Source organism: Zootermopsis nevadensis, unplaced genomic scaffold (genome assembly GCF_977971745.1).
Source record: "Zootermopsis nevadensis isolate Lab colony 2312 unplaced genomic scaffold, Znev_1.0 Znev_ptg000017l, whole genome shotgun sequence".
Classification (NCBI taxonomy): Eukaryota; Metazoa; Arthropoda; class Insecta; order Blattodea; family Termopsidae; genus Zootermopsis; species Zootermopsis nevadensis.
Window position 1 is genome coordinate 5,353,794 of NW_028259149.1, and position 14,404 is coordinate 5,368,197.

The 14,404-nt window shown below is 36.1% G+C and overlaps 1 protein-coding gene across 4 annotated transcripts; it reads left to right on the forward strand.

Annotated features, from left to right (window-relative positions):
• Window positions 1–88: 88 nt before the first annotated feature.
• On the forward strand, window positions 89–14,045 carry LOC110829869 (kelch-like protein 24). 4 transcript variants are annotated; one of them, XM_087350200.1, is made up of 13 exons: window positions 89–405; window positions 489–597; window positions 1,180–1,302; window positions 2,470–2,771; window positions 4,491–4,662; window positions 5,719–5,916; window positions 6,807–6,919; window positions 7,115–7,269; window positions 7,353–7,529; window positions 8,214–8,360; window positions 8,780–8,911; window positions 10,247–10,407; window positions 12,143–14,045. In XM_087350200.1, the coding sequence occupies exons 1-13, from the start codon at window positions 377–379 to the stop codon at window positions 12,176–12,178; spliced, it is 1,854 nt and encodes a 617-aa protein (XP_087206326.1). In that variant the 5' UTR covers window positions 89–376; the 3' UTR covers window positions 12,179–14,045. The 4 variants fall into 4 exon arrangements, with proteins under 4 accessions (XP_087206326.1, XP_087206324.1, XP_087206325.1 ...); XM_087350198.1 differs by having other exon boundaries at window positions 89–597; XM_087350199.1 differs by having other exon boundaries at window positions 89–597; window positions 8,780–8,887.
• Window positions 14,046–14,404: the final 359 nt, after the last annotated feature.

Sequence of the window (14,404 nt, forward strand, 5' to 3'; positions counted from 1 at the left end):
GTTTTCACTTGTTATTTACATGACACCCCATGTTTATGTTCTGTTAAGAGTAGACGGCACATAGAAATTGTCAGTGATGATCGATGCGTCTTGTATTCTCTAGTGTTAGTGCTGCCATCTCATCCAGTTGCAGTCAAGTTGTTTCAATCTTGAGTGGTTGTTCCCAATTCTCTCTTAATAAACAAATATGTAAACTGCATAATAACGCCTGTTTTCATTATCATATAATTATGCTTAAGTGCACAGAAAGGTATTCTCTTTACAGTTTGGTGTGGTCCACCCATAAACTGATTGGGTCGGGTTTAACCTTGTATTGACATATGATGAGTTAAGAATCATAGTGTATTGTTTTGACAAAATAAGCAAATATCTTCATATGAATCAGAGTATCTCCGTTGACAACAGGTAAAAATGTTATTAGCACCGATAGGTCAATCTATTTTAGGAGGTGAAAACAGTGTACCAACTAATAGGTTGCCTTACAACAGTAGGCAACGCAAACCAAGTATTGACAGCGACTCAAGTTCAGCAGCTGACATTCCTTATGGACCTGCTGCTGATGAATATAAATTTGTTGAACCAGGGCATTCTCAAAAGGTAAATTAGCTTCTTGTGCCATGGATGATAAGATCATAAAATGCTATTCTTCCAAGTAAGTTTTGTAAGACTCTTAACAGTGTTTTGTGAGGAAGGGCCAGAAATGAAAGTGAAATTGTACTTTCTCTACAGTACAAAAATCAACACAGAATAAAGTGCACAGACATACTGAACTCAGCTAGGATAATCTAAGATTATTGTTTGAAGTGTAATAATCAATTCTATGTGTTATATAAATAATATTTTGATTCTTTTTAGCATAGATGTAGATGGCATTCACCGAATTTTTCCTTTATATTGAGTTGTATTGTTATTATTCCTAATGGCTAATTCTAAGGAACACGTGAAGATGACTGTCTTCTGAGATGTTGCACTGTAATGGAGGCAATAAGCTTCTTTGAAATGCTGGTCAGTTACCTATCAGACTATGTGATACATCCCAGAAGACTTGTCACTGTAGGAACCTCATTCTCTGTTAGGTGCACCACACACCATTATAATTTACTCAGTCCAACTGGTTTCAACATTATAAAGGTACATCAAAATGAATTATTGGTTCATGTGCATTTGCTATCTTGGCAGGTCCTGTTGGGCTTAAATGAATTAAGAAAGGAAGGTCATTTCTGTGACGTAACATTATCTGTTGATGGAGTAAAATTTCCAGCTCACAGAAATGTTTTGGCCTCACTTAGCCCATATTTTAAGGTGAGTTTCTTCTTGATTTTTTAGTCTGTACATTTTATTTATAATACTTCAGCCAATTTAATTTCCAGTTGTAAAAAAAGTAGGTCTGATAAGGAGTACTGATGAAGTTGCCCAAGATCCTACATTTGTCTCTTTGGATAGGACAGAAGGCACACTTATTATACGAGGCGCGTCCTCAAAGTAAGTTTCCCACTCGTCCCACAGCTAGCAAACCTTATATTGCGCGAAGCGACTGTGCGTACGTGATAGAGCAATGACGTAGCATGGCGCATGCACTAACGGTACTTCCCGCGTTCTCACAGTAGCATCGTTGCAGCTGTTGAAGATGGAGGTTCTTATTCCAGCTCCCGCCGACTGTGAAGTGCGGTGAGTGATAACGCTAGGCCGCACACGGCTCGACGGACAGCAAGTCTCCTGCAGGAGTTCAGCTGGGAGGTGTTTAATCATTCACCCTACAGCCCGGACCTCGCTCCCAGTGATTTCCATCTTTTCCTACACCTCAAGAAATTCCTGTCCGGTCAGCGTCAGCGTTTTGAGAATGACAGAGAGGCGGAGATGGTTGTCACACAGTGGTTCCAATCCCAGGCGGCAGACTTCTACGACACAGGTATTCAAAAGTTGGTCCCACGGTATGACCAATGTCTCAATTCCGGTGGCGAATATGTTGAAAAATAGCTGGACACTTGCTGTATCTGTTGCAATAAATATTTCCATGAAATTGTGTTTTGTTTCTGTAAACGGCCCCAGGGAAACTTACTTTTGGGACGCCCCTCGTATAAGTGACAAATAAATACAGATTTTAACAATTTAAAATTATATTTATGAAATTAGAAATATCTTGAGTGTGTTCAATGGAAGTGGATTCAGTTATGTTTAATTTTGTTAACGTGCTCATAAAAGCTATTTGAAGGAGCTAGGAACCTTCAGAATGATAAGGTGTAAAGAATGCAGGTGGAGCTCCAGTATGGATATCTCCTTTCATATGTTGTTGTGATGTGGATTGGACTGAAGTCTTAGTATGATACTTTTTCTTATGTTGAACCTTCAAAATTTTGTCAGAACTCCTATATTTTTCCTCCAGTTTCTGATATTTTTCATTAGAAGCAAAATATAACTGTGCAAATTTACTCGTGTATATATTAAGGAAAAGTATGAATTTCATTTCAGGCCATGTTCACAAACAAACTGGCGGAATCCCAACAGTCAGTTGTAGCAGTGAATGGTATTGAGTCAGCAATGATGGCATTATTGCTTGAATATGCCTATACTAGCACAGTGGTTATCACTCAATCTAATGTCCAGTCACTTCTGTCGGCTGCTAGCCTCCTGCAGGTGATACCTGTGATGGCTGCAACCTGTATGTTCTTGGAGCAACATATGGATACAAACAACTGTGTTGGTATTCACTGCTTTGCTGAAGCACACGCCTGCACTGAACTTCAGAAGAGGGCAGGGCAATACACACTAAAGTTAGTTATTATTCATTGTTCAGGAACTTAAACCATGATATAAGTTTCATAAATGAAGTACTTAATAGGAAAGAAACATACACAACATTTTTTAAATGTATTAATTCTTAAACACTTGTAATTTTTTGGTTGCTTGTGCTAAATGGGAGTGGGCTATGTTGGTAACATTTCAGAGGAACATACTGCCTGCGCGGTCAGGACCAAAGCCTTGGGCTGAGTTTGGTGTTCCTCAAGACTAGTAATTGGTCTACTGGTGATTATTCTGTTGAAGAAGCTGCTCCTGAAACTGATTCTGTTCTCATACTTATCCAGAATTAGTGGGTTTCCTGTTCTGCCCATCTCCTTGTAAATCCAGTTTTCTTCCTGCAGTAAATAAATAAATAAATTATATATCTCTTGTAAATCACATTATTTTAGAACAGTGTATGAAGCACACTGGATATGAAGAAGAGTGATTGGTTAGAGAATGATTTCCCTTTTTAATCCAGCTGTCAAATCACAAGCTATGAAATATTTGTACAAAAGTTAATTGAATTAATTGACCAATGAATAAATGCAACATGTCAAAAGCACATGCAGCCATTATTTCAGTTCAAAGTACTTGACATGTTACTGATTTATCTTGGGTTTTATTAAACATAAAATTCTAATTTATGTACAGTTGTGTAACCTCTCCATCCCTGTTTGTGGGTCTTATCCACATATTCAATAATAAAATGACACTCACAATAGTAATAACTGCTGCTATTGTTGTAGCAAACTGTGTGTGTTCACAAGACATTTTATGATGTGTTCTTACATAAGTACTCTGAGTGAACTCATATGTACAAGTCTTGTCTAATCTCAGAAACTACTCAATGGATTCTAATTAAATTTGATATTGGAGATCCATGTCGCCCTCGATGGACCAGTGGTTAGTAGCGTGCTCGCCACTGGACCCAAGGTTTGTAGGTTCAAACCCGACCGAGGTCAGTGGATTTTTAAGGGTGATAAAAATCTGTAGCACAACTTCCTTTGGAGGGGAAGTAAAGCCGGCGGTCCCATGTCTTAGATTTACGGCATGTAAAAGAACCTTATGAGCATGAACGAGATGTTTCGTAAGCAAAATTCGGCGGCCTTTTCTCATCCAAGTCTCCTGATTCATTACTAGATGGCTCTGGCAGTCAAATCAGGATTGAGTAGAAATTGTGCAGAATCAGTGGACTGATCACTCATTACTCACAAATGCACACTTCAAAAGACCAAGAAACCTCCGAAAACCCACAACTGGGTTGTAGAGCCAAGGAGCAACAACAACAACATTGGAGGTCTATAGTAAAATGAGTCATGTGAATATAAAATTTGGTCCATACTGGTGGCATTTTAATATGTACTTTATATGAACTTTATTGGCTTTCTAAAAACTTTATCACCATCAAATTAGTATGTTTTGTAAGATATGGATTTTGTATGATATACAGATTAAAATTAAAAAATTCTGTGATATGTGAGCTAAATACACAGAACCATCATTTCTGACTGCAGTGTGAATAATTTTGGTACAGGAAATTTGTATCTGCATCTGATGAACAACAAGGCAAGTGAAATTTGCTGAATTTAAAGAATGCATTTTGCAGTATATGATCTCCACATTTAATCTCTTTGTCATATATGGACTGAAAAATATTGTTAATTCGTAATAATGTCTGAAGTCTTCCTGTAGTTCTCATTTACCTGCAGGAATTTCTGGGATGTTAGTCATGGAGATGAGTTCCTAGGCTTACCGTCAATCAAGTTGATGGAATTTATAAGCAGTGATGACCTGCAGGTAGAGCGTGAGGAGATTGTATTCCAGGCTGTTACACGATGGTTCAACCATGATCCTGAGCAACGCAGAACTGACTTTCATAAGGTGTGTATGTTAAAAGATACAGTTAATTGTATAAATTATATAAGTAAGATAGAGAAATGCACACATAAAAGACTGTGCATTAGCACCTAGGGGAAAAAGGGAGGAAAAAGCCTGGTAAATTTGCGTAGCTTCAAATTTAATATAATTCTAATATACACATCAGATCCCTTAAGCTTTAAATCAGAGACAATTTTAATTCAGAAATACTGAACAAGAACAAAAGTGTTTCCATTACTCCATGACAAAAATAAAGCTGGTGGTTCATTGGTTACTAATGCTGAGTCTCTCGAGTGTGTTTCGTTAACCTTGTGTCCCAGTAAGAGACAGTTGGGAGTTCATACCTATATTGATTTTGGAGATGGCCCAACAGTGAAGTAAATAATCTTTCATATCCTGTATGTAGTCTGAAGAGTACCACAGATGTCTTCCTCAAGAAGTATATCACCTGAACGCAGTGCCTCTTGGATAGAGACTAAAGGACCTACAAATGAGCAAAATTCATCCAAATAAGAACTGATCTTCTGGAAGCAAACTAATTAAAACAGTAAATTGTTGTATTTATATGAGCTACAGAGTGTTTAATCATATGTGTAGAATTGCAGTGTATGAGGAACAAAAATGTTAATGTTTCCATGTGTTCAGTAACACATTATTAAATTGTACTATTTATGCCTCAAAAATAAGTTTACTTGAAACTTGTATTCCTCATAAAATGAAACAAATATAAGGAATAAACACTCTTCAGTATATTTAAAGAGGAATCAGAGTCGTCACTGACTCTATTCTCCAAAGCTATTTCAAGCACATCTCATTTTTGAGTAGTTAATTATATTTTCAATACATATTTTTAACTTATCTATATTTTTTTTATAAACATCGTATTTTCCTGAAATGTAAATCATTAATTTAGAAAGGACCAGTTATGTAGAAGAAGGAAATGTCTTCAAAGAGTACCCAAAAAATATTACTGTACTAAATAAAAAAAATTCTTAAATATTTTTTTATTATAACTACATGCAAATGCTTTATTATAAATCACTTGTACCCTATGTGCAGGTGTTAGAGCATGTCCGCTTGCCTCTACTGAGCCCCTACTTCCTGCATGACTGTGTGGAAAGTCAGGCAGTAGTGCGCCAGTCTTCTGAATGTCGACACCTGGTAGAGGAAGCCAAGATGTATCACTTGCTTCCAGACAGACGTCCTGAGCTGCAGTCTCCCCGTACCAGACACCGTAACAGTGCTGGTACCATACAGGTATATGAAGCCCAGAGCTTTTGATACAAGTCAGTTGAACACAAAATGGCTCTAGATTGTTTTGAAAAGATTAGTAATGTATAATATTTTAACCAGTCAAGTACAGATGTGTTTGGACACAGTGCTGCAGTTATGTGCCTTATCAATGAGAGAAATCTATCAGTTTTGATGCCGTAATTGAGATAACTAAGGGACAAATGCAAGTGTGTTGCAATATATAGTTTCTATTGATTTTTGTATATATCACATATAGGGAGCTTCAGAAATGCCCCTTGTAAATGATCAATGAATGAAATCTTTATTTCTATGAAATGATGTATAACCATGATGGAAATGTGTTATTAATTTTTATTAATGTTTCTTCATTTCCGTCTGACTGTGTAACTTATAAAATTAATGTTAACATTTTCAATGGATATCATTAGCTTCATAATAAATATCTAGAACTAAAGTATACAGGGACATAGGGCATTGACAAAACATACATACTAAATTTTCTACAAATTTTATGTACACAGAGGTTTAGGTCTATCGAAATATTTTCATCGCCAGTTATCAGATAAAATTTGCAAATGCTCTGACACTTCTATTGAGTGGTCTGAATTAGTGGTGCCGTAACATTAATTTGTATTGTAATATGCATGTTATCTTAGGGGAAAATACATTTTCTTTGATCAACATTTATCTACAGGCAGTATCTGTTACTAGAATATTGATAGTTTGTTTCTGATGGCATGAATCTTGTTTTATCAAATAGCATAGCAATTAAAATATGTAAGTTATAGGAATAGTCAGCTCATTCAGAATTATATGTTTGTCTTTTAATCTTCTACCTAATATATTGTCTGTATACTTTTCATGGTTCTATGTGTGTAAAAATAAATGTGCAGGTAATAGTTGCAGTGGGAGGAGAAGATGACAAGGTGGTACTAAGGTCTGTTGAATGTTACGATCCTGTGTCTCATCAGTGGCATACACTTGCTTGTCTGCCATTTGCTGTCAGGTATTGTAAAATATCTCATTGTCCTAGATTTGATCATCTTAATAATATCTAGTGAAATTTACAAAATATGGAATCCTCTTTATACAGCTTCCTGTCATTGTGGTTCTGATGGACTTTGCATGAAATACTGATCATAGAACTTACATTTCCTACATACACATGTTCAATGATGTCAAGTGTATTTTGCCTATTTAGCAAACATGGATTAGTAGCATCAGGGAAGAACACGCTGTACCTAGCTGGTGGCGAATTTCCGGATGGCAGTGCCTCTCGTTCCATGTGGCGCTATGACCCAATACTGGATGTGTGGCAGGAGATGGCACCCATGTTGGTGCCACGTTCAGAATTGGGTGAGCATTTGAGATGTATTAGTAATCTACTTTACAGCAATGAAACACATCAGAGACTTACTGTAGCCTGTTTGGTCCTTCAGGATTGGCAATGCTGGATGGTAGTGTATATGCTGTGGGTGGCTGGGAAGGTTCATTTCGTCTTGATTCAGTGGAGCGTTATGATCCTGACACCAACTCATGGCACATCATTGCACCAATGAAGATGGCGGTTACTAGTCCAGCTGTTGTAGCTCATGACGGGATGCTATATGTTACTGGTATGAAATGTCAAAACACTTTTAAACTAATCCACGGATTATAATAATTTTTATAAACACTCCTGTATACTAGCTTTTTTATATTTCAATTTCTGGAACATGTATTGTTAGAGGTTTGAAAATGTTCTGCATTTGCTATCCTGTTGGTTATCGGGGTCTAGCATGCATATAATTTTTTTACTATTTCAGCAATGAAATAAAAATTGTTCCATATATTCCTAACATTTATTTACTCTTTCAAGTTCTCATTTCCAGTTGCTAAGGAATAAATGTAATTTTAGTAATCAATATCTCTGCAATAACTGGGGGTTTCCACGAGGAGTAGGACCATGTAAGAGCCAAACAACTCAAAAACAAAAAATCTTATTAATCAATAAATTAAAGGATGCTTGAAGTCCACAGTTTTGTGAAGGTATATAATATTCAATTTATTTAATTGGGAAGTGACATAGTTTTTACAAAATATTTTTTAAATTGGAACAATCATAGTAATAAGGCTACAGGAACAAGATAGTCATGGTAAAGACTGAAGAGGGGATGAATGCATAGTGAAACCTACCAGCTAGCAATAACTTACGCTCTTTCATGTAGTGTATAAGAGGACAAAATCATACAAATATGACATGTACATAATCTATAGACTTTTAGCTGAATGTTTATGAACCATTTTCAACTGTATGTCAGGTGGAGCAGTTCTAGAGGATGGAGATGGAATTGAGCTGGTACAGAGGTATGACCCTCGTAACAACACCTGGACAGAACTGGCACCGATGCTGATTCCCCGCAGTGGTTCAGCAGCCTGTGTTTTGGATGGTTACATCTATGTTGTTGGTAAAATAACCATAATATTGTGCGCTTGAGAAACCTCAAAATGTAATGGTTCAGGGATTAATTAACTTTACAGAGTACAGTCCTTCTTGTGAAACTAATGGTATGCTAAGCCAATCAAGAAATTCCCCATATTTTATGAAACGTGAAGGCTCATGACTGAGTCAGCTGAATCCATTTCACCCCTCTAACTCTATTGCCATAAAGTCCATTTTAATGTTAATCTCTCACTTATGCTTATGTCTGAGTGATCTTCCCTTCAGCCTTTCAGAACAAAATTCTGCATGCATTTCTCACTTCCTGATGTGTGCTGCATGCTCTGCCTGTTTCATCCTTCTTGATGTGATCAGTATTTGGTGAAGAGCACAAATGATTAGAGGATTAAAGAAGAGAAAGTGACCCATCTATTTTTTCATTGGCAGGAGGATGGCATGCTTCAACAGAAAACACCAACAAGATTGAACGTTACGATGTCCAGTCGAATACATGGGAGTTCAAGGCTTCCATGCGTGAAAGGAGGTACAGGCCAGGTACATATCACAAAAATAACAGCGGTAAGGACACAGAATTTTATTAGATAAACATGTTTGGAAAGTGTATACCATACCAGAATACACATAACCTCACATGATCTTTGCAACGTGCATTTAGATATATTAAATCTACCTTCTTCAATAGTTCCGACTTAGACCAACAGATTGCAGCATCTCATTGTCTACTGTAGGCATGAGGCGTGTCTAGGTTCTTTGTTGTTAAGGTTTAGTGCTGTTCATGAAAACTAGCTGCCACTACACATATTCATTCACAAAACTGTCCATGTTTGTGGGATTAAGAAGTGTGGAATTGCATATTTTCCTCAGATGGAACTTAGAAATAAAAATAATAAGACAACACTTCTGTAGTAAGAATATTACATAAATGTTTACTGTCCCCACTCAAGTCAAGAATCTAACTCCTGTGCACCTATTCAACAATTAAACGCTCATCAGTCTGCCTCAACAAGCCCAAATTCTGTTCACAATGCAGAACTACCACTTACTTGACAAATCTGTGGCAGTTACCTGGAACCTTAGGACTTTCAACTCCATTGATTTGACAGTTCTCTTGGTGATTATGTCTGGACTGTTTGCTGCCAATATCTGATGCACCAGTCTCTCTACTGCTTCCACGTAACAAAAATGATGATCTGCAATTTATAATGTACTGATTTTCAGTTATCCAGAGATGTCAACAGTCTTTGTATACTGGGATACTGGGAACGATCCATTCTTCAAGTGCCTGAGCACTGCGGGTCCCAACTTTTCATTGGCTTGATCTATAGACATTCGGTAGGACACCTTGGACGAGGGATCAGCCCGTCGCAAGGCCTCTACCTGTACACAGGACAGCACAACTCAGAAAAATGCAGACAAACATCCATGGCTTGAGTGGGATTCAAACCCACGGTCCCAGCGACCAAGTGGCAGAAGACCCACGCCTCAGACCGCGCGGCCACTGCGGACCCCGTCTTTGTATACTGAAGTGTTAATGACACACCAAATTAATGTTTCAATTACCGACTCCCACCTCCGCCCATTCTTGTTCCTCATATAAATGTGTCTGAAGAAGATTATGAAATACAAATTAACAAACAGAAATCAAGTTCCATTGTGAAATAGATTTCTGATACCTTCTTTGATGAAAATTAGCTTGCTCTATTGAAACTTGGTGTTTTTGTTAGTACAGTGCAACAACCCAGAGGACAACCATCTTCATGTCTAATCATGTTTTCATGAAAATGTTACAGAATACACTTTTGAACTCCCTTTTTAGTACTGAGAAAGATGAATTCACTGTTTGTATATCTCACTAGAGACCATTACCCAATTAGTCACTTCTTTTTATTTCAGGAGTAGCAGTCATAGACCGTTGCATTTTCGTACTGGGTGGTGAGGAGGGTTGGGATCGTTATCATGACACAATAGAGTGCTACTCTGCTGATAGTGACACCTGGCAGCTGACGGGAGACATGCCAACTTCTAGGTCATGGCTTAGCTGCGTCCCACTTCAAGTAAGAAAACCACTGTCCCATTGTTGCTAACCAATGGGTATCATCATCCTAGCAAAGACTGAAAAGAAGTATTCATAGGCAGTTAGTTGTATGTGCTGACATTTAACCATTTCCAGGGTTTGAAACTATGTGAATTTTATCATTTTAATAAAAGACCTGTAGTAATACTCAGTATATCTGTCATTAAATGTCTTTTCACTTTTATGATAACTACTGACCCATTGTAGATAGGCAAGTTGAATTTTATACAATAATTGTTACATCCTATAAATTATATATACAATTACAGGCCAAGTGACTAAATTTTGAGATTATTCTTGACAATTTTCATGTATTGTAAATCTGTACTGCATGAAAATATACACAAAAATAGGTAAATGATCATGTTAGAATATTCCCTGAACTGAATGTTAAAATTTCTTCAATTGATGTTGTATATGAATGTACTTGTAAAATGCCTGCTTTACAGTGTTTAAGAGTTTTATACTTTAATTTGATACATCTACTGAAATGAATTTAGAATCATTATTCAGTGCCCTTTATACGTTTGACATTGTAAAATAAACATGTTATCAATTGTTTCACATTTAATTATTTTTTCAAAATCTGTGTGAAAGCTGTTATATTATTTTCCTTGACTTTATAAGATATCAGTAGGCCTACCAACATTCAGTCTTTGGGTTTTCTGTGGTGTTGATTACATTTTTTCAATACCCTTATTTGTTAACAAATGATAGTGGGATAATTAAAGTATAATAACAAGTAGTTTGAGCACTGTCTGCAATATAAGAGAGGTAGGACTTTTGAAATGAGACAAAAGAGTGAAAATCTGCATGTTGTTTACAAAGAAGGTAGTAATCAAACCCTGTTTTTGTGATCACAACAACAATTATTTGTGTCCACTGGAAATTAATATACATGCACACCCAAAGATAAATACATACACAGCCCTACTATTGTTTATTTAGAATAAAAAAGAAAGGGATGATGGAGGACTGAGCATGTTATTTTTAAACCTCATGTATGAGACTCACAAAGCTAAATGATAAGATTCTATACAATGTCTTTCAAGGGATTTAGTTGTAAGCTGCAGGATTGATTTCAGTGATTCAATAAACATTCAGTCTGTATCCCTCTCACTCCATTTCCATACATCTTCCAAGCATCTCCTCCCTTCAGGTTTTCTAACCAAAATTTTATATGCATTTCTTGTATTCTCCATATGCATAACAAACACCTTTTATCACACACACACACACACACAGATACTCAATATTGCCATGATCTTAAATGATTTCTGAGGTCATTTATACCCTAATAATGATCAGGACTTGTGTAGTTATTTCCAACTCCTAAATTTATATCTTTACAAAATACAGAGGAAACAAGATATCTCCATTTCAAGACTGCATTTCCAATCAGAAAATCAGTTTCATGTTGTTAAGTGTGCCCCAAGTCTCTCTGCTATGTAAGGCATTTTTAAATATAAAAATAATAAATTGGTATGATGTATCAAGTAACCTCTAATATAGCTTGCAACAGCATCTAGTGTAGAATCTATGCATTCAAAGAGTCTTATGGTGATGAACCTTCAAATCTGGTCAGTCAGACATTTAACCACCAAGGACACTGGTGAATATATGGGTTTTCCTGCTACAGTGACAATTCTTCTTGTCTTGTACTTACAAACATGTCCATTGCTCTGAGTTACATTCAGAACCTCTGTGTTTGTCAGATGAGAAGGAATCCTTTAAAGGAGAATGAGTCCTGACATGAGAAACTTCTGCAAAAACAGCAGCAGCAACCACATCCACCACCAATCCGTAACAGTCCATGTCTCCTGCGTCTTCTGTGGACACTTGTGTGAGGGCTCTCGAGTCTGGTCCAATGTTTGTACATGCTACTGTGGGTTCCTGTTTGACGCTGAAGAAAAGAAGTAGTACAGGTTTGTACAGCATTTACAAGAAAACTAATTCACTGCCATGATATATACTGTAATGAAGTCATCAGTTTTGTAGTGCTTGAGAGCTAATCTCTTCTTACAGTACAATGCTAGTTATCCAGCCCTTGCTCAACTACATTGTTTTTAACATGCATAAAAGTGGTAAGCATTATTGCACCACTCTTATTTTTATTTCTACATTGATTTTTATAAATGTTCAATGAAACACTTACATAAAATATTCTGCTCTAAGGGGCCTCTCTTGTTTAAGACAAGGTAAATGGACTGAAGAGAGCCCGAATACAAGAGCCCCAGACTGAAAAATATAACCTGTTACAACTCCAATTTTAACCAGTCTATCTTCAGACACTTCCTTTTTGTTTTTCTTATACTTTGATTTGAAAAAACCCTCTGGCATAATATCATTGTTATTACTGTTGTTAATTCTTTTGTCACTACAGATAATCATGGACAAAGCTAAACTGTAAACATCCATCTTATATAACTAAAACAAGAATATGTGAACCACCCTTTTATTTATACAGTATTACTACAAATTAAAATCCAAAATTACCCATTAAACACACAGTTTTAGGAGTTCTTTATGAAAAATTAATCACATCCATCCACAAATTAATACAGGTGATCATTCAATAGACACTTAAAATTTGACAGTAGTTATACCATATGTAGGTGGTTACTCCAATAAATTTATCTTTGCATATTCTCATTGCAGGAACAATGAATTGTTGTCTGAAAAGGGCTATTATCATTAGTTTTGTAATCACAGAATCATTGTAAACCTAGATAATCTACAACTTGCAGAAATTAATGATTAGCTAGAGTGGGAAATTAGAAATATGCCTACACAGTTTTGGGCTCAGAATGAATTCACATATGCTTATTTAAAATCCATTTTAGATTGGTGCAAGAGTGTAAAGTGGATTGTTTTATAAAACAAGCTGTAGCATAACATTATACAAGGTATACACAAAAGAATGGTGCAGTTTCAAAAGTTAATAAAAAAAAATATTTCTCTCCTTACACGGGTATGTTGTGCCCGTGTAAGGTGAGAAATACATTTTTTATTAACTTTTGAAACAGCACCATTCTTTTGTGTATACCCTGTACATTTATTATTGTGGCTGTTTTTCATGTGTAATCATTGAATCCCACTTCCAATGCCTGTGTTTATATAATACATATTTAAAAAAAATAAGATGTGAATATTCATCAAAGTTATAAATGTCATTCATTGTTAGTAATTCAATAAAGTGTAATCATTTATAAAAACTGTAAGTGACAGACTGTAATTACAGAACTTCTGAAGACATAAGTGAAAAGTGGCATATGGGTTATGTGTTGCATAGCTAATCTGTTAGACTACTGATACTAGTTATTACCGCATATACATTATGGTTATAAAAGTGCTGATACTTCCAAACACCCAAGAACTGAACCATGTGCATTCCCTTTTGACTCTAAAACCAAATAGGCTATTCTTTGGATGAAAAAACACTGGCATGCATCACAAAGTTCATAATTTAAATTATTGTCACTATGTTGCTGTATGTTTATAGGTGACATGAGTATTTTATATATGTACTATGATCTCTTGTTATGTAAAAGTAAAGTAATTTTGTAATAAATGTGTTGTATATTCATGTAATAAATGTTTAAACCAAATATAAAAAGTGCTGTACTCTTTTGTTTTGACAACTGGTCATTAGGGTTCTGACCAATGTTTCAAAGGAACAAAGTGCCTCCACCTTTTCAGCGTACTATGCATTGTAACAACCCAGAAGACCAAAATCAACATTTTTACCATTCTGAGAACCTCATATCTCATACTCTTTAAACTGTTTTCTGCATTTCCCTCACAGAAGTCTTTAACCCTCTGAAAACATTTAAATTCACTATATCCTGAGACTATCAGATGAGTTATTTGAAATGCTCTATCTTGAATTTCATTAGGCACTGCATACGGCTAAGCATAATGTTCTCAAAAACACATTCTCCCTTAAGTTGTGCCTGCCCTCTGCTTACCTGCATAAC

Coding starts and splice junctions, on each gene's coding strand:
- LOC110829869 (XM_087350198.1), top strand. CDS start 412: ATGTTATTAGCACCGATAGGTCAATCTATTTTAGGAGGTGAAAACAGT. Junction 2,772..4,490: donor GCAGGGCAATACACACTAAA/GTTAGTTATTAT, acceptor ATTTACCTGCAG/GAATTTCTGGGATGTTAGTC. Junction 8,912..10,246: donor ATATCACAAAAATAACAGCG/GTAAGGACACAG, acceptor TTTTTATTTCAG/GAGTAGCAGTCATAGACCGT.